Source organism: Protopterus annectens, chromosome 4.part1 (genome assembly GCF_019279795.1).
Source record: "Protopterus annectens isolate FY-2018-M chromosome 4.part1, PAN1.0, whole genome shotgun sequence".
Classification (NCBI taxonomy): Eukaryota; Metazoa; Chordata; order Ceratodontiformes; family Protopteridae; genus Protopterus; species Protopterus annectens.
The window spans coordinates 655,394,189-655,414,879 of NC_056734.1; the positions used below are offsets into that span (position 1 = coordinate 655,394,189).

The 20,691-nt window shown below is 37.3% G+C and overlaps 1 protein-coding gene across 1 annotated transcript in view; it reads right to left on the bottom strand.

The window, feature by feature from the left end:
* Positions 1-20,691, bottom strand: part of LOC122801271 (extracellular calcium-sensing receptor-like) — a 251,233-nt gene that overhangs the window by 108,554 nt on the left and 121,988 nt on the right. Inside the window, exon 3 of the mRNA XM_044070821.1 lies at positions 1,778-2,008. Within this exon, the coding sequence (XP_043926756.1) occupies positions 1,778-2,008 (231 nt within the window). The remainder of the gene's footprint in view (positions 1-1,777; positions 2,009-20,691) is intronic.

Consider the following 20,691-nt stretch of genomic DNA (forward strand, 5'->3'; position numbering starts at 1 on the left):
TTTATCATGGCTTAGCTGCAAAGTAGTTTCCCACTTTTTCATGATTACTGCAATGTAATCAATCAATGTAGGGTATATCTTATACATCTGTAAGTACTCTTTTATCCATGAATGTGGAATTCTGTCAAATGCATTTTTGTAGTCTATCCATACCATACTTAGACTCTACCCTTTTTACAATTCTCCATTATGACTTTATTTAACAACAAATGATCCTTTGTTCAATATGACTTTCATTACCCTTTTATACTATTGCCATGATTCAGTTTTCTTACATCATTTCCAGTGTATAGTTTGTACATCATCAGAAGGCAGGTTATTGGTCTATAGTTTTAAGGATATGTTGCAGGTTCACTCTTCAGGAGGAATATTGTTTTTCCTGTTGTTAACCAGTTTGGTGTCTGTTCTGGGTGCGCATTTAAATAGTTACTTCTCATGGCTAAATCTTCATGTAAAGATGTAAATCCTTTTAGCCAGGAGTTAGGTACTGCATCTGGGCCTCAGGTTTTCCATTTAGGAGCTTTTCTTAATTTTGTTTCAATTTTTCTTGCTGTTACTTCTTCCCATTTCATATCCTATACAGTTAAACTTCTTATTCACTTTTTTTAATTCTTCTATTCTTCTATCCATTTAGCAACTTTGTTATTTTCCACAGGATCTTCAAAGATATTTCTCTAAAATATATCTATTGCTTCTTTTTAAGTTGGTGTTTCTATTCCTTTCCAGGACTGGAAACCGTTGCACATCTTGTTTCTGGGTGGGATACACTAATGGCAGAAGGCCTGTATACTGAAAGGCATAACAATGTGGAAAAACTGTTGCATTGGGGATTGTGCAAACATTATAATATTGAAGTAGCTGAGAAGCATTGGAAACATGAGCCTCAAAGCATTTTAGAAAATGATGAAGTCTATTGCACATAGAATCACGCATTACCAACATTTCAAACAATAGATGTGAGAAAATCAGATTGCTATACCTAGTGATTGCAGTGTGTTATGTACAGAAAGACACCAAGTCATAAAATACCTGGATTTGCAGGCAGAAATGAGGGTAATATGAAAGAAGGATATCCAGACAGTTCCAATAGCAGTAGCAGGAGCAACGTGTCTCATAAAAAATTGCAGTCATATTTAGATATGTTACTGGTACATTTAACTAAATATGAGTTACAGAAGGAGTCAATTATGAGCTCATTGTGGCTGTAGTGAAGAGCACTTTTGACTAGCATCAAAGATTGTAACAATACTAATTTCATAAATATTAATCATACTTTGACTTAGGAATGGGGCCATTCCCATCATGGTATTAGATACCAAAAGACTTGGAGAAATTAAACTGATAGAAAGTGTTATTTAGCTAAATAGTCATTCTTTTGTCATCAGAACTTTCGCTGACAAAAGATCAACAGATTTGTACCTATAGTTAATTCAACCTTTTATATTTGCACTACTTTTTTTAATATCTGGTTGAAAGATTTTCAAACACTTCCACTTTGAAAAATTCAACTTTCACATATCCCTGGAAAGTGCAGACTGTAACAACTTTATTATGGGAGTATGCATATGTGTGTGTGTGTGTGTGTGTGTGTGTGTGTGTGTGTGTGTGTGTGTGTGTGTGTGTGTGTGTGTGTGTGTGTGTGTGTTACAATTTATTATAGGAGTATGTGTGTTTATGTGTGTGTGTGCACATGGACATGTAAATATTTGTGCATATATTTATAAGCATGATAAACTTACATTTTCAAAAATTATTGTGTATTTTTTCATGTACTGACCTGTGTGTTGTCACCATTCCACAAAATCAGATTTTCTTTAATGAAGAACTGTTGCCCTGGAGGGGCTCGAGAGTCAAAATAGCCAACTTTCACATATTTAGTGGTGTTTCCATCAGGGGAGACTTGCCAATTTAATATGTCATACATTGCTGGTGAATCTCCATTTTGGTCAAAAAATAACTCCTCACCTGATATGTCTTTAAAAAACACATTCTTCACATGATGAAGAAGCTGATGATAAAATTAGAGAAATATATAGTTCTGATTAGCTTCTGGATGTGCCATGTTTTTCTTTTCAGACCAGCAAATGTAACTGATGATACATGCTAATAATATTCCAATATAAAACTAAAAGAAATGCACAGTAATTTCAGCGGATGAAAAGGTTACATTCCCTTGTTTTTGTGTATGCATATTCAAAATTTTGCAATGCTTTCCTTTGTTATAAATCATACATAAATTCATTCTGTCAGTGTAATAATGGGTTACAGTGAACAGCTTAAAGGCTTACAAACTCCTCTCTGAAATTTTATCACAATGTTTTAATGCACACTCGGGTATGTTGTATTATTTAACAAATATGTTCTTATAGTAGTGTAAAGCACTGGCACATTAGTCTGTGTAGCACGTGCTAAAATTATAATGTAGCTCCCACAAGTGGGATTCTGTGAGTCCCAATACTTCTGCTCTTCAGTTTCACAGTGCTAGACAAATTCATTCTTAGAAGATCCCTAAACATAACATGTTGGATACTACTATATTAAACACTTCAAAGCTCTTGTGAGCCCACATGTAAAATTTAACAGCAATGCACTACAGAAGAATTCCATTGGTGGTATTTCCACCATGATAGTGATACCACTTTTGTATGTCATTTGTCAGTCTTTAAAAGAAATGTAAACATGGTAGACTGACTTACAGAAAACAAACAACAAGGTGACAATGCTATTCTTTCCCTGGTGCATCAAATTCTGCAAAAGCTACATTACTGACCCTTCATCTATACATTTTATCATTATGTTAGCCAAGTCCTTTTTCTAAAACTTTAGAAATGCGCCATCATTGGACCACTCCCCAAAGTGAGCTCCCCAAAATCAACCACTCACTTCAGACTGATCACTCATCTCCCAGCACTGAGGCAAATCCTTAAAATGCCGAGCCTTGCAAAATATGTGATTACTTATTACAGTGCCATCTTCAGATGCCAACATAGATTCTGAAATGGACAAACAACCTTTATAGCCCTTTTGATACTAAATGCAATATCCCTGAAAACAGTGGCAAAATTCAATGACTAAGGCCAGTGAATCAGGCACTAAGTGACCTAGCAAAGATAGATGGAGGTAAATGTCTGATAGTGTCTTAAGTATATCTGTAAGAAAGCACTGCAAAAAATAAATTGACTGATTTGAGTAGGGCATTAAGAAGCATACCTGAAGACCCCAATACAACCATTCTAAAGATATCCAGAAAAAGTTCACATCTGTTACTGTAACTAGTGTAAACACATTATCAGTAGAGTTACCTAACTCCCATATTCCTATGATTGCCAACACTTTTTGAGTGTTTATTTAAGTCAGATGACCCTCTACTGACAATCAGGCTTTTAATCTATTACATACTTTTGTAGTCTGCAGCACACTCAGAACTAAGTGATGACTTAGAATGTACATCTTGGTAAGCCACTATGGTAAATCTGGCAGCCTGTGAACAAACTGAGTCAAGCTACAAATTTGTGACATTTAGTGAACTGTCAAAGGATGTGTTCAGAAGGCAGCTATACTGGAACATAGTAGTTGGGATAAGATGGATGAACTTTAACCATTCATCAAGTTATAAAGTTAAATATATGCATAGTGCCACTCATGTAGATGTAACACAAATAGCTTTGTGTGTACCGAAGCTAACATATGTATGTGTGCGAATCTTTTACCCTAATGTACTAACACGTGTTTTTTATGTTCCTTGCATAAATTTGAAAACTAAGTAGCAATGTCAGACTTACATGCAATAAAAGATATGAAAGTATAAAGGAATGCAATAGTCATTTGCTATTAGTGGCTAAAACATAGACAAATTGAGAAATTTAACTGTGAATATTTAATAAATGTTGTGGTGTTAGTAGCTTGCTTGTTGAAAACTCTTATTAACATGGAGAAACTGAACTGGGTCTGCCTTTACCATGTATCCCTGAGGTACAAGACCTCAAAAATCACTTGTTTTCACATGTTAGACTGAAACCAGCAAATGTCCATGACTGTTGTGTTTTGTTTTGGGGGCTTCCACTCTTTCCCAGTGTTGTATGACTGTGGATTTGGTACGTTTATGTTCAAAGGGTGTCAAGAAGGCATGGGGTTTACCCCCACACTGAAAGACAGATCAAGTTTCTGTGTTGCATTACATGTACTGGGTAATTTTGTAGGAATTATGACTAAGGAATTGTTGTAGATTCTCTCCTTCCTATTTGAACACATTTGGCAAAATATCCCAAAATCTTAAAGAACATGTACAATTGCCAAACTCTGCCATCAAAGACCTGAGAGCAGTATTAAAAGACTCCACACCTCTGGATAGTTTTGGGAAAATAAGGGATAAATCTAACATAGGTGACAACATTCTGAAGCATATAGATGATGGATTTCTGTCTGCTAGAAATAACCTCTTAAAATCCATTACCATAGCATGACTCCTACCCCTAATTGGGCAAGAATAAAAGCTATTATGCAGAAAGACAATGTATTGATGCATATTTACAATGCATGATAGATGTGTTTGAAGCCTTCTCTGGACATCCATAGCCTACAGAATGCAGCCAGTGGGTTGCCAGCAGCTTTTGTTGAGAGTCTGTTACCATCCATACAAAAAACTGTAAATCAGGCACAATATGTAACAGATAATATAGTTAGGAAAGAAAAAGCACAAAAGAAAAAATTAGTAGACATTCAGCTCCAGCAGTTTAATAGCAACTCCCAAGGATGGGGAAGGGGAATAAGAAATCATGGGAAAGTTGTAGAGTCCAAATCATTCAGCAAATCCCAGTACAGGATCAGCCAGATTATTGCCCCACTGATTCACCAACATCACTGTAAGGTGCACTATGTTTAAATGCTTAACTGTGGCCATACCAGCCATTGGCAAAATGAATGCCCATTACCTGGCTAGCAAACAAGTTATCCAAATGTTCAAACACCACAGCAATCTGATAGAAACCCTTCTGTATGGAATATTGCTTGGCAACCACCAGTGTGGCAGCAAACTAATTAGGACAATCATGAATGAGAACTACAGTTATTTCCCTTGGTACCAATTGATCAAGATGGTCCTTTTGTTGATGTTATAATGCAGAATACATCTATCTGAATTTTTGTTGGTATAAGAGCTACTAAATATGTGATTGCTTTGGTAAATGCTGAACACCTTTCACTTTCTAAACATATGATTTGGCATGTGGGCATGCCTGGAGTTCCTTTAGTTTATACAGAAAGTAAACCTGTTCCTATTCATATTGGTCCACTAAAAGATAAGCATTATTTTATTGTAGGAAATTTGGGTCCTTTAAATCTCTTAGGTAGAAATTTTCTTTATAAACTTAGATGCACTGTTTATTGTATACCTGGTGGTACATTTTTAGATGTTGCTAATGAATCTAGGATTAGACTCAAATACTTTCTGTACAGACGAAAATTACCTTATTGTTTTATAACATTAGAGAAGAATATAGAAAATTCTAGTATGGAGGAATTAAATGTAATCCCTCTGCAGTTCTGAATGAGGGTGGGCTCATAAAAGGCACAGAATCTGTACGTATAACATTAAAACCTTGGGAGCACCTGCTTATGGATGTTCAGTGTCCACTGTTGGTAGAAGAAGGAAAAGGCATTGATCCTGTCATTTCTGCCTTGTTACAACAAGGTTTCATTGTCCCAACTTACTGTCCCTGTAATACTCTTATTTTATCACTTAAGGAGCTGGGAAAAAGTACATATAGGTTTGTACAAGATTTACGTGCCATGAGTGCTGTAGTGGTACCATTTCCAGTTGTTCCTAACCCTGTAACAGTGTTGAATTTTATTTCTTCAGATGCCACCACCTTCTCAGTAATAGATACTTCATGTGTTTTCTTTTCTATCCCTATTCATACAGATAGCCAGTACCTGTTTGCAATCAGTTATAGAGGACAGCAGTACAAGTGGACTAAAGTACCGCAAGGGTATGCAGAATTTCCCACCTTTTTCTATGGAGACATGAATAAACAGTTAGATAAGACGGTTTTCTTGTGGGATTACTTTATTTCAGTACTCAGATGATTTGGTTTTAGTGTCAAAAACTTTACATGACTATAAACATGACATAATTTTACTTTTAGCTCAGCAGAATTAGTATTTAAGATTAATAAAGATAAATTGTTATGGAAATCGCAGACTGTGCCTTCATGTATTACTGCAATCTAACTTTACCATGACCTACTACATTAAAACAGTTGTGAGCTCTTCCTAGATTAACAGGATTAACAGGTGACTGTCAACAATGGATTGTAACTATGCTGAAATTATAAAACCTCTGTTAGAATTATCAAAGAACGATATCCCTGAACCTTTACCCTTACAGAATTATCATGAACAAGCTTTTGTGTCATTGTAAATGTTGCTTTTAAATTTTCTTGCACTGGGCTTGCCAGATTATTCTAAAATATTTTTTTTTCTGTTTTATAGTGAATGAAATAAAGCAGCATCAGGATTATTAGCATAATATAGAGAAAATGGTTTTAAACCTAATGTTTATTTGAGTACAAATCTTGATCCTGTAGCTGCAGCCCTCCCACACACCTTAGGGTGGTGACCAGAATGGCGCACATAAACTGCCGATTGCACTGACTCTCGCTCATGAAATGTTGCGCGTCAGTTCTGCATACTGTAGTAGCTTTGTTACTGAAGACTAATGCACAGTATTTATCAGTAGCACAATTGTTTAAATATGAATTGTCTTTGCTTAATAACCCATATTTATAGACTGTTCAATGTCTACCACTTAACCTGGCTTCTTTAATCCCTAGAGCAGACAAGGAGAACACCCACAGTTGTGCAGCTGTTACTAACCCTGTGCTTTTTCCTAGATTAGATTTGACTAATGTTCCTTTGCAGAATCCAGATCTAAATCAACTTGTAAACCTCTCCTGTGATCAAAGAGATAATGATGAAGTCATAGCAGCTTTTTCCATTTCCACACAAGACGGATTTAATTAACTGGACAATTAAATGGAAATGTGTCTACTCAAGTAGCTGAGCTATTATCTATAACTGAAGAGTGTAAGACTGGAGAAGACCAGCCAGAGACAAATTTTACAGATTCTCATTATGGAGTAATTCATGATTTTGCACAATGAACATCCCATCCAACATCATTGTTTATGGTTTCTTTAACACCCTCTCCAGCCCCAACATGCTCATTTTATTTATGGACCAATCATCAGAAGGGTTACTGGGCTTTTCATAATCTTTTTATTTCACCTGCTTTTGCCATCTAGAACCGCAAGTGTAACATACTCTGCTAAGCACTGAATAATTTCTTAACAGACAAACATGCTTTGCTAAAAAAAAAAAAAAAAAAAAAAAAAAAAAGAGACAGGCAACTGGTTAAAATTGAATCGAGAGCACCTGAATTGCAATCTGGATTTAATTCTTTTTGATCTCAGTAGAAAGTTATTTTATGGAATTCAAACTTGTGCTTAATATGAAGTGTCAATAACAAGTAGTCAGGAGATCTTAGCAAAATTAATGCTGTAATGTTCATTTTTAATTTGTCAGTGGTTGTTTAATGATTGCTACTATAATGTTTATTTTAATGAAAGAAAACAGCTTGCTTATAGACAAAGCTATGATATGAGTGTGAACTGTAGCCCTGAAATATTAAGGGAAAGTACACTGAAAGGATTCTCTAGGAGGGAAAGTGAAGTAGGGGAGTTGTACACAAAGAATAATGGCTTGTACTGCACATTAATTAATATGGAAGGGGAAATGGGTAAAGTATAGTCATATACCGCAAGCAAATATCCTGAAGTGTCAAAGAAGCTTTCTTTACATAAATCTTGCCATAGTGAAAATGCTAGCAAAGGATGCAATAGGGTTATGAAGCAGCAGTGTAACAAAGGGGAGTTAATATATAATAAACATGTTTAAAAATGATGAGTTGAGATAACAGTTATCAAAGACAAAAAATTACATTATGGAATGAATGCAGAAGCCATAGTTCTTGTATATGCAATTCATATATAGGGAATTTATGTATGCAAGTTGACACCAATGCTGTATTCTCCATCTCAGCATGGCTACACAAAAACAAATGGACCTTAGAGATGTAATGTCGGGTACATCAGAAAGGGACATGTTTTTTTCAAAGAAATGTCAGTGGTACCAACAGGAAAGGGATTCATTACCTATAAACGTATAATAGACAAGCAAGTGTTGTCTAGTCAGGTAAATGCCAAATTGTAATATCATAACACACAACATACATAAACAACAAATGACAACACAGATTGGATGACATTTCATGATTTCAACATTAACATCGTTAATTTGCAGACATCTCAGCTATTATTATACTGGGCATGCTTACATGGAATTACAGAAAACAGTAACATAGTAGCAATTCAACAGCACCAACACATAAGAAAGTGTCATAACAGAGGACTAGTCACAGTTTCTGATGGTCTGGCTGCAAGCCATACAGTAAGAAATGTTTATGGAAACCCTCATCTGCCATTAAGCTGTTGAGTGTGATGGAAGCAATAGCAGTTTAAAAGAATTGTCTTTACTAAGACATACAATAGAGACTATAATATGTTTCAGAGTAGGTAATGTCTCAGCAATGAATGAGATAAACATTTGCATTATGTAATTTCTGAACATGTTAGACAGATATCAGAGAGATGCATACCAATCATGGACTCCACAAAACTACGCATATCAGCTATCTTATGAAGAACACCCTTGAAAGGCTTACAGCACTTCCCTATCATAAGGATATGGTTGACCAACCTTGTAGGACATGGCTTGAAAATGGTGGCCTTAGGACTGTGTCATAACCATTGCCTGTGTGTAAGCCACTGTTGTCTGATAGACAGATGTTACCAGATTCAAACCACTGTCTATAATACTAGGCTCTCTCCAGACCTCTGTATTGACTGCGCATCCCACATCAGATAGCAATGGAAGCTGCCACAAATATCTGAATTGAATATGTGCATTAAGAAAGGTGTTACAATCAGATTTAGTCAGAATGCTGTAAAAGAGTGACACATGTTACTGTCCACACAACAGTGAGCAGTACAATGCCAATGCTTCTTTCCCTTGTGTATCACACACACTGTCTCAAAATTGAACCACAGTGCCTATTTATGTAGGTATGCTATATAAGCTAGTATTCAAATGCACACATGAGCACTCACAGCACAACATGCTCTGAATAACGTTTCATTGTCATGCAATCACAACCTATGATGACATATCATTGTCATATCATTGTCCTTGTCCAACATAAAAATGGATAAGAATAACTAGATACAGTAGTATTTGTGTAACATCAGTGCATTCTTATAATGTTGTCTTTTCAGGAATTGAATTGTGAGCCAATGTGACTGTACAGAGTAATGACATGTGGATGAACTACAAGCACCATAATGGAAGTCTTGACACAACAGTGACATATCACCTATGCTACCTTATTGCATCAGATATATGTGCATAAACAATCTCTTTGAGGTAAAAGGGATGGTGGTGGCCTCTCATAGGATCATAGGAAGTTACTAGGCCAATGGCCCTAGGGCCCTTACAAGTCTAGCAAAGTTCTACCCTTATTACTCTCTCCCACTGTAAATGAACACATTACCACTGTGGATGATATCCATGCAGTACAGTATAAGGTCCAACAATACTAACAGGAACTGAATGTGGATGTTGAACACATGAGAATTTGACACAGAAAATGCATGCGATTGTATGGGATGAATGTGTCATGTAAGAAGTGCCACTACAATTGCAGATATGTTGGTATGTCAAGGCATTACATCGTGTTATTGCTGCAAAGGATATATGTGCCTGTAATTATTGTAATAAGGCAACAACATACAGAATGTTGTCTCATTCTGTTGTGCCAGAAGATAACACTTCCTTAGGTAAAGAAAATGTAATCACATGTCATCATTACTCTGAATAAAAACATTGCTACGTGAGAAATTATTACAGCTTTATTCTAAGAGGAGTAAACATCTATGCATGTACATAGCAGATGTGTCAATGATGTGTACAGTCACAATAAGACTGACATAACATAGGTCAAGCAGTAATTGCTGGATTTGAGCTAACTATCTAAGATCACAAGCTACAGATTAGTTCCTAAATCATAAGTGTCACAAGACATATTGAGGTACAACTGGAACAGTGCACAGATAAATGGATGGCATCACCATGGTTTATTAGCTGGAGGACTATGATAAAAAAGTGCAAAATAACAACATACATCTATACATCATGTATGTATTTGAAGATTTGTATACATAGTATGAGGTTGAAAGACACTGAGAGCTGGCCTCTAAAATCCTACATATGTAGCTATGCTAGGTACTGAACCTGTTTAGTTATACAATCTAGAAAACACTCTACTAGTAAGAAGCACCACAGGAAAAGACTGACTTTTAAGGGGAGAGAGTGCATTTTTGTCAGGACGATGTCATCATTGTTTTGTAGAGAGGATGTTTCTGAAAAAGTGGGATAAGGGAGCTGTGTGAAGATTTAAATATATTCTTCTCAGAGGAAGTGGATGTTGCACACACTCATGCAGAAACAGATGTGTGTACACATATTGGCACGCACACACACACACACACACACACACACACACACACACACACACACACACACACACACACACACACACACACACACACACACAAGTTTCCCATGCTGAGCATGTAACCTCCTACTTATTCGGTTACACAGTCTAGAAAACAGTATTAGTTGCAAGCATCACAAGAAGAAGACTGACGAACAAGGTGAAATAGCACAGGTTGTGCAGCAAATGTATATGTGTGCACAGGACAATGTAACAACACTATGGTTGTCCCATGTAATTGAATACTTCTCTACTGATATTTAATGTCCTTCAAGTAATTTACATTACTGTGAGCGACATTGACTTGTTTTACATTACAGGATGCCATATGCATTGCTGTTGTAGTAAACCTGTGGATTATGACTCAGACTTTATTGCAACTTCATGGCTGCATGATTTCATACATGTACTGTCTCATACATGGACTATGTGCATTCACAAGGCAAGCATGTAAGTCCTACACAGGACAGTGCACTGCAGAATAAAAGTGATGGATTATATGAGAACGGGTTAACCAAACTTGTAACACACTTGAAATGTAAATGCTGTAGAGCAGATATACCTTAAATGATTGAATTGAATGAGTTACCATCATTCTGAAATCAAGATAATCTGTTGAAAAAATTAATAATGATCAACAAATATTGTGCATCCTAAAACAATAACTATTTGATTTTTTTATGGTATTCTTTGACTGCAGCACTGCCAAACTGAATTGTGCTGCTGATGCCAGTGTTAGCATGGGTGTAATCAAATCTTGAAGTGTTGAACTTAGAATGGGAACTGGCTCTACTCTGTGTTGCTCTGGGCTAACTTTTGTGCAAAGTTCAGTATAGGATAGGCTTCACAATAAGGAACAGGTAAATTAATATACCAGCAGGATAATGTGTCAAGGAAAGGTGTATCCAACATTTAAAGCCACAGGAGTCAGACAAAACATTCTGATACACTTTTTCATCCATCTGGATTTGAACCTTTAAAGCATTCAATGAAAAACATTTATTACCAAATTTTTATCTAAGCACACCATGTAGGAAGTCATACTTCTGACAGTTTAAATTTGACAGCAGATTTCAGCAAACATGAATGTATGCATTATTATAACACTATTGACCAGTGTAGTATGTACATTCATCACTTCAGCATGTTGAAAAGTACATTTTCATTAATATACATAGCTAAGCACAGGGCCATGAAGTGCAACAGAGTAAATCAGCCGAGGGCATTAGAATCACAATCTATTGCCATAAGCTGTGTACTTGTACCCAGCCTTATTTGCATTTGTTGCCTGGTGCCAGACATTGCACAAATGCAGATGCGGAAGAATAATGATACAGAAGGCAGACGATACATCAACAGAGTGACATGGAGGCAGGGACAAAGTAGCTTATGACAGAAGAAGGATAATGATAGCTCATAACAATATGTAGCCAACAAGTACACATCAAATAGCATACAAAAACACTTAGATGATGGCTGGATTAGAACTCTTGAAAGTTGCAAAAAATCTATCTACACAAGTGAGAATTATTTCATAACATCACAAAGGGATTACTACTTCTCATTTAAATAAAACAGTTGAAGCACAGGGACAACTTACTGAAGCAGAAGTGGCGAAAAGTGACAGAGGCAGATGCAGAGAGGAATAGCAGCAATATGTTTTGTGGGAAACGTAGGAGCATCTTACATATTAAATAATCATCAATCTGTCATGCTTTGTACAATAAAGTGCTTGCGATACGGCCAAATAAAAACTGTCACATTAACTGTTTCACAAAACTGACTTTAGTATGCTTTCACATTGTATTCTTAGACTGCAGTGGATTTAAGCAAATCTGAGCAAAAGTAACCTGACCACTGTGGATTAGACTGAAATCATCAGCTTTTGCAATAAAACATTAAACAACATTCTCTGACACTCAGCATTGCTGCACTATGCCAATCGCCATGCAAATGTTGAGGACAAAAAGTGAAGGCTTTTTCATGGGCCATTTCTAGCCATGTGTGTTGTATGCAAATATATTTTTTTACCACATTAAACATCTGAAAATGGGGTTGGCAAGCAGAGGGCACAACAAAGGAAAAAGAATACAGGAGTTTGCAGGAGGGGCATTGGAGAGCACAATAACTATCTACATCTTCACAACATAAATGTACAGTCGAACACACGATTTCATGATTGTTGAGTGTCACCACAGAAATTATAGGTGACAACAACAGAATAATGCTGAATGGTCAATAGCACAAAATCAAGTGTGTCAAGTTGGCACATAGGTGTAGTAGAGAGCTATGTATGGGGTGTATTTTTTTATTTTTTATTTTTGGAAGATGCCCATTTGTTATTATTTTTGGGAGAGAAGAATGTTGGTAAAGGTGCTCAGGAATGAGAGTTTCAGGCAGATAGAGTATGTTAGGAAGCATGCACAGACATACAGGGATAGTGATGGAGACAAAAAGTTGGGATACATCATGATTGGAGGTAGGTAGTGACATCAGAGGTGCACCCATATCTAGCTTGAGAACAGTGAGAATTTAGTCCTTACCCTCAGAACTGTCATCACTGTCTCCTGCAGCAGCTCTACGGGTCAGTGCCAGACATGGCATCATCGCTGCAATAGGATGATGCCAGACATAGCATCATCATTGCAATCTGATGCAAGACATTTTCAAACCTGCTGCAAATGCATCAAGATCCTTCTCCATGATATCCTCCACCAGCACTATCATTTCCTGATAGGCCACAAAATTGCCACCTCCCCTGGTACTACTATTAGTGGGTACCACTGCAACAACAGCTACCTTATGCAGTTGGAACAGGTAAGGCAGGAGTTGTGGGGGGCAGTAATTAAAGACTGTGAACCTGAAGTGCTTGGTGTCTATGCTGCCATCTGTGGAGGTATGGAAAGCGGAGCCACAATGGTTGGTCTACTTCCCTGTGCTGCTGGTCATTTATTTTTTTCAGCAGTAAGGTATGCAAACAGCAGAACGCTAATAAATTATAACCCCCCCCCCAAAAAAAAGATAGAGATAGGGTGGTGGGGACAAAAAAAGAGATAGTTAGATAAATGGCATGTCACTTTACTGTATTTTTCAATAAGCTTTGACAATACATAAAGCAATTATGATAACTTATTATTGTACATCTTTGAGACACCTGTTTATGATAGAAAGGTATTAATGTGTCATAAAATAAACACATTTTACTGATATGATATAACAAAGAGCAGTCCTTAGTTCCCCGTGACAGATGGGATATATGCATGCAAATGTAATTATAAATTCATATCTCGTAATAAAAGAAGTAATTGCTGCTTCTGGGTATTGAACCCACACACATTAATCTAGTGATCTCATTGCCTAATGCAAGCAGCAAGAGTTATTGGGGAAGGCATGCATGTCTCAAATTAAGGTTGAGGTATACCTGCTCAAGATGCTAGTGACTGAGGGAATGAAAAGAAATTTCTGGCTTGAATTTTAACCTGAATCATACATATCCTGTGTCCCACTGAGGTGAATTCATCTCCCATGGTACTCCTCATAGTTAGCAGCCATTTTGTCTGCAACTATACAGTACAAAAAATAATATATATATATATATATATATGAAAGAATAATGAGCACCTGCATTGGCTGGATTTGTTATTAACTCCATGTCATAAACAGGTTATGGTTCAGTATACTTATACAACTGAGGGGTACTTGCAGTCCTAAATTCTGCCTCCCATCAGTTTAGGAGGTCCTGCTTGCATTTTGTAAGATCACTATAGTGATGATAACATTATTTTCCAGTGTGTGGAGTGCTAGTTACACCTGAGACAGCCTCAACTACAATAGTACAAGCCTTAAACTTATACTGAGACCCGGTATAATCCCCTTGCATCAGCCTATGCCTGTAGTGCTTCACAAGGAGAGCCACAACTATCCTGGTCTCCTCAACACCTCACCTTTGCACTCTAAATTTAGTACCATATTCTTCTTCACCAGTCATGTCTCCAAATGTCAAGCTAACAAAATATGTCTAAATAGATGCCCTTGTCAGACCTTGTGGGTAACTGGCTGGATGCAATGATATACAGTCCTGTCAACTGCATTTGCACAATTGAAAGCAGATGGATTCATTGTAAGGTATATTGACACTACTTACATAATACAGCAGTAAAGGTTTGACATTTGGCATTGAGCTTTCCCATGTGTAATGCTCAACCTACTGACACAATATCCAGTGTTCAATAATGGAATGCTTACTGGCATGGCTTTTAAGGCTTGAAGTTTGGAAAGAGAAATAGGATGAGTTATCCTATATTGTGATGTTGAGGCTTGCAAAATTTAAAGTATTGCTGTACCAGCTGGGAAACGAACCTATGGGACAAAGCATGCAAAAATGTAAACTTAGCTTTTAATTGACAGTGCCACAGTAAAATTACCATTAAAGTATTGAAATCTAAGATATACTAATTTCAGAATGACTAGTGAAATGCTTCAGAGAGGTCTGTATGTCTGTGATTTTAATTAGTCCTGGGAATGCATCCTTATTTTCTAGTCAGTATTTCTGTTTGTAAATATATTTCAGAAGGATGCAGTTGAATGAGCTGTGTAATACAGGTTGGAATGTGTTAAATACATACTTCACAAGACATAACTGTCCTAAGCTAAGTTATGTGATGAGTTATCATGATCATAGCAAATATATTGTGCCCATCATTCACACCCAGGTGAATTCTGTATTAAATGTCATCATTGTCATGTTTAGGAAATTGGAAAGGAATAGCTTGAAGTTATATGTGAAACATTAATGACATATGCTAAACGGATACATTTAATTATTCAAAAATTACTGACGCATTCTATGAAAGAAACATGTTTAACATTATCATTTTTTTTTCATTTTACACTACCAGCCATGGTGTGAAGGACAGTGTGCTGATGCCGGGCATATTTGCGCTACATAAGGTGGACTTAATTAAAATTTTCACTTTTTTGGCAGTGAGCTGTGCTTGCATGTTGCTGCTGAGTGGAAAGAAACAGAAAAAAACATTAGAAGAAAATATATGATAAAAAAAATGCTGACAGTAATTTAAATGTAATCAATGGGTATAGGGTATATGTAGCAATGACCAGAGCAAAAAGTTTATTCAAGTCACATATTCATCCTTCTCACATTTATTTATTTTTATTTTACATTTGTTGACCGGGCTAGTCTAGCTAGATATATTTCCATTTTCAGTAGAGGCCCGGGGAGAAAAGCTCCACACAAGAATACAACAATAAAACAAGTTAGTAAAAAACGAATTAATTGATAAACTCAAAAGAAAAACAAGAAATAGACAAGCCATACAACTGTATAATGACAAAATACAAAGTCAATTAGAGAGGATATAAATTTGGAAAAAGAAAATAAAAAGCATATTAAAAAATAGAGAGCGATTAGGGTACAAAGGACAAAAAGAAAGAGGGGTGTCACACAAGTTAGAAGAGAGGAAGAGGAGGTAAGGCAGAAGATAGGGGAAAGAAAGAGACAGAGAAGGCAAAGAGAAGAGGGGGAAGAGAAAGAAAGGAGAAGGTCAGAGAGAGGAAAGAAGTTCAAGGGTCAAAGGATAAAAGGTATTAGCTAGACTGACTAAGATACACATAGTAGTAGGAGAAAGGAGGGAGATAAGGAGAGGAGAAGTTAGTCTGGTGTACTACAAGAACAAAGCCAGTGGTTTTGGAAGTACAGTTTAATTTTTTGTTTGAAGAGGGGTAAGGAAGTAATCTGTGTAATATCCCTAGGTAAGAGATTCCAAGTTCTACCTACAGAATTAGTGAATAAGGAGTCACCAGCTGAGTTGTTAGACTTAATAGAACTGGCCAAGAGTTTACAGGAGGATCGAAGGGAGGTAAGATTGCTATAGGGGACTAAGAGTTGTGAGAGTATAGGGGTGTTATCAGGTTGGTGTAGTATTTTGTGGGCAATAGTGAGTTGTGCGGTTGTAAGGTAGTTTTGTAGTTCAAGCCAGCCTAGAAGTTTCAAGTTACGGCAGTGATGGGTTCTGAAAGGGTTACTTGTATAAGCGGGCGATGTTATTATAGCAGGTAGCTAGTTTGTTTAGGTTAGTTTTCTTAAGGTTGGTTAAGATTGGTGAGGCATAAAAGAGAATGGATAAAAGATGGGAGTGGGCAATAGTAGCTCTGGTAGTTGGGGTTAAAAAAGGTTTAATACGGTATAAGGATCCTATTTTTCTGTTAACTGATTTGATGGTGTTGTTGATGTGTTGATCAAAAGTGAGATTATTATCGATGGTTATACCTAACAGTTTAGTTGTGGAGTCAGGAGAGATGACAGTGGCGTTGTTAGACAAGATGGTGAAGTTTGGTGAAGAGGTTCGAGTCGTAGGGGAGAAGAGGAGAAGTTTGGTTTTTTTAGCGTTCAGAAGGAGGTACCGTCTAGTAAACCATGTTTCTACTGTATTAAAAATATTTTGAGTTAGTGAGATTAAATCTGAGGAGGAAGAAGCTGAACATATGATGCTAGAGTGGTCAGCGTATTGAATACAGGTAGCTTGAGGGATTACAATGTGAAGATCATTAATATAGAGGGAGAAAAGAAGTGGACCAAGAATAGAGCCTTGAGGGACTCTGATGGAGATGGGCAGTAATGAAGAGATGTGGTTATCCCAAAGAACGGCTTGCTGTCTGTTACTCAGATAAGAACTAAACCATTTAATGGCAAGGTTATCAAATGAGAGGGATTCAAGGATGTGGATTAAGGAAGAGTGGTTGACCATGTCGAAGGCTTTGGAGAGGTCAATGAATGGAGCAGAAGAGAGAAGGTTATTGTTACGATTCTTATTGATGGTGTCTACAAAGGACAGAAGGGCAGTGGTGGTGCTATGATGAGGTCTAAAGCCATGTTGACAATTAGCTACTATGTTGTGTAAGGAGAGATACTGTACAAGTTGCTGATGAATACATTTCTCCATGATTTTTCCTAGGGGAGACAGAAGAGCAATTGGTCTAAAGTTAGAGTAGTCAATAGAGTTACCACCTTTGTGTAGCAGGATAATATGAGAGACTTTCCAGATATCAGGGATGGTTCCCTCTTGGATTGTCCTATTAATGAGTATAGATATTGGGTAAGCAATTTCTTTGGCAGTCTTTTGAAGATAAAGAGAAGGGAGTTTGTCAGCAGAGGGGGTACAAGGTTTCAGTTTGTGAATTAGTTTGTAGATGAAGGAGGTAGGGATAGGTTGTAGAGAAAAGTTGTCAGAAGAATCTACTAGATTATTAGGGGGATAGAAGTTGTTGGTATTCAGTCGTCTCGCAAGAGAATGAATAGTTTCAGAGAAGAAAGAGTTAAAGGCATTTGCAGTTTGGAGAGGGGTGTCAGGGTCAGCATCATCGGGGGAGGGAGTTTTGGTTGTTCCTGGTGAAAGAAGTCTGTTGACTGATGACCAGAATTGCTTAGGCTTATTGAAATTTGTTTCTTGAAGTTCACAGTAGTATTTTCTTTTATCAGTGATTATAGCTTTTTTGGTAAGATTCCTAAGCTGGGAGAGGTGTCCAGACTCAGTCACATCTCATTGCAACATCAGAAATGTAGTTTGTGGAACACATTATCACACTTGTAGTTAATGACAAATAATGTGAAAGCAGACACACAACAGCTCCCATGTTAGCAATACTGATAATATCTGATGTTTAAACAGAAGCACAATGGCATCACAAAATGTGATTAAATATGCATTCAGACCTCTCTCTGCATAATTACCATTTAAGTGGATCTGAACCATGCATCAGCATTCATGTATTTCCTTCCGAGCTGGTAGCTTCTCCCATAGCTATCTTGAGGGTGAGGTGCTGCACAAGAGAGTTGGTAGAGGTGCTCAGAATATACCTGGTTTCCACCCTCCTCCTGATGCTGTTGTGTCATTATGTGCCACCAAACATATGTGTAAAGTTGTAGAGGAGGCACAGACATGCTCCATCAGGGCCTCAGAAGATATACTGCTACTACTAAACTTTGTGTATTCTCACTTTTAACTGTGTGAGTGACTGCTTGAACAGGATGAATGACACATTGGATTGGGCCTTCTCTGTGATGAAAATTCTTCTGGGTATAGTGGGCATCCATGTGGTTGGACAGCCACTACATCTTTTGGTGTTAGTAGATGTGGCTGTACAAGAGCCTTCTCCTATAGTGGCACTATATCTACTGCTCCATCAGAAAATGAGGTGTCCAGACTCAGATGTGGTAGGGTCAAGGTCACGGACATAGTCATAAGTAGAGCTCATTCAACAGACATCACTCTTCAGGTAGCACTCCAACTTCTAGCCAGGGCCATGAAGTAGCAGTGTAACTTTCCCGGTCAACAAATGTTAAATAAAAAATAAATAAACTCCTGGCAGAGGTGGTTCTCATGATTAAGGTGATGACACTGAATTGACTACTCTACCATGCATGGCTCACACCTGTCCAAAATTCCAGGATGTAGTGCCAGCACAGTGCTTGATTGTGTTCATGCAGACACACATGCATTCTAAAAACAATCACTTATTCATGCCTCCTCACACACATGCAAGCTAAGCAGTACTGTTAAGTGTCATACATCTCTTGTTATTGGTCATGAACACTGTATACTCTGATAAATACACGTGTTTCTTATTGTACACACTCACTACTTTGGTGTCAGCCGTGTCTGTCCTTCTAACAAATCCCCCCACCTTGTGAAAATGATGATGACTGTGCCCTGCCATGTCTTTTGACTTAGGGTTGCATATATATCTGAGGCACATAGTGGATAGCTAATGCTTGCTTTTTACAGGCTTGCATTTATCAATATCTGTTGCAGAAGAAATGTTTTTCATTTCTTGTCCCTACTGATTTATAAATTATTGCTGATATAATTGTCAAACCACATTGTATTTCAGTTAGCATTGTCAGTATAGCAGTGGAAGCATAAAGTATTTCAGTCTTGTTTCTGTCTTGCTTTTTGGTATCGTGCAAATGAGCATATGATTGACCTGTTCTATGTTTTATAGATGGGATTCAGTTGAAATGCTTGATGCATAGTATTGGTTATAATAAATAAGTGTATATTGCAAAAATCTGACACAGGAGATATTACTGATATAAATGTACACCTCAGATAAATGCTCTACTTAGGGGCATATATATATTTCCATATGAGCATAATCAGCTATAACTTTTTTTGTTGTTCATTTACAAGTTACACACCAACCTTGTCATTACTGCAGGTACAAAGTGTGTCCTTGGGAGTTGTTCCTGTCTGATGATTTTATAACATGTGTGAGATCTTAAGCTTTGACCAAGATAGGGAGTGTGTGTGTATGTTATCCTTTGTTTCTTAGCTAGGGCTAGAGCATACTGTTCATGCCTCCATCTGCAAGCACCATCTGTAGTTGGTGCTTCAAACTCAGACTCCATATCTCTGTCTGTGCTGCTGCTGTTACCACTTCTGGTCCTACCTGTAGACCTTGAAAATGTTGTACTGCCCCTTGCTGTCCTTGTTTTTGCTTTTTCCTGAGAATTATATTGTGTAACATGGCACAGACTGTAAGTAGTTTGGCAGAGTTGCCCGAGTCATACTGCAATGCACCTGCTGATGTGTCTAGATACTGGAACATTGACAAGAAATCCAAACACACAATTCTATGATATTCCTAGTCTGAGCATGGGCCTCATTTTATCCTTGCTCAGTGGGGTTCTGTAGGTTTCTTATGGTACCATGAGTCCAAGATCATGTGCATGATCTGCATCCTCTACTAGAATACCTCGAGGAATGAAACCCCTATCTCACATGTGTGCCATATGTGTGAGTTGTGTAAACTGCCTGGGTTACCTGCACAGACATTGTAGATGATCCTTTGGGCATTACAGACAACCTAACAGTTTACAGAGTGGAAATCTTTTTCTGTTGATGTACCTCCTTCCCTTTACATAAGTGGGACTTTTATTTCTGTGTGCAAACTATGGCCCCCAACACTTCAGAGAAGTGTGCTACTGTGCTACTGCATAGAATTCCTGT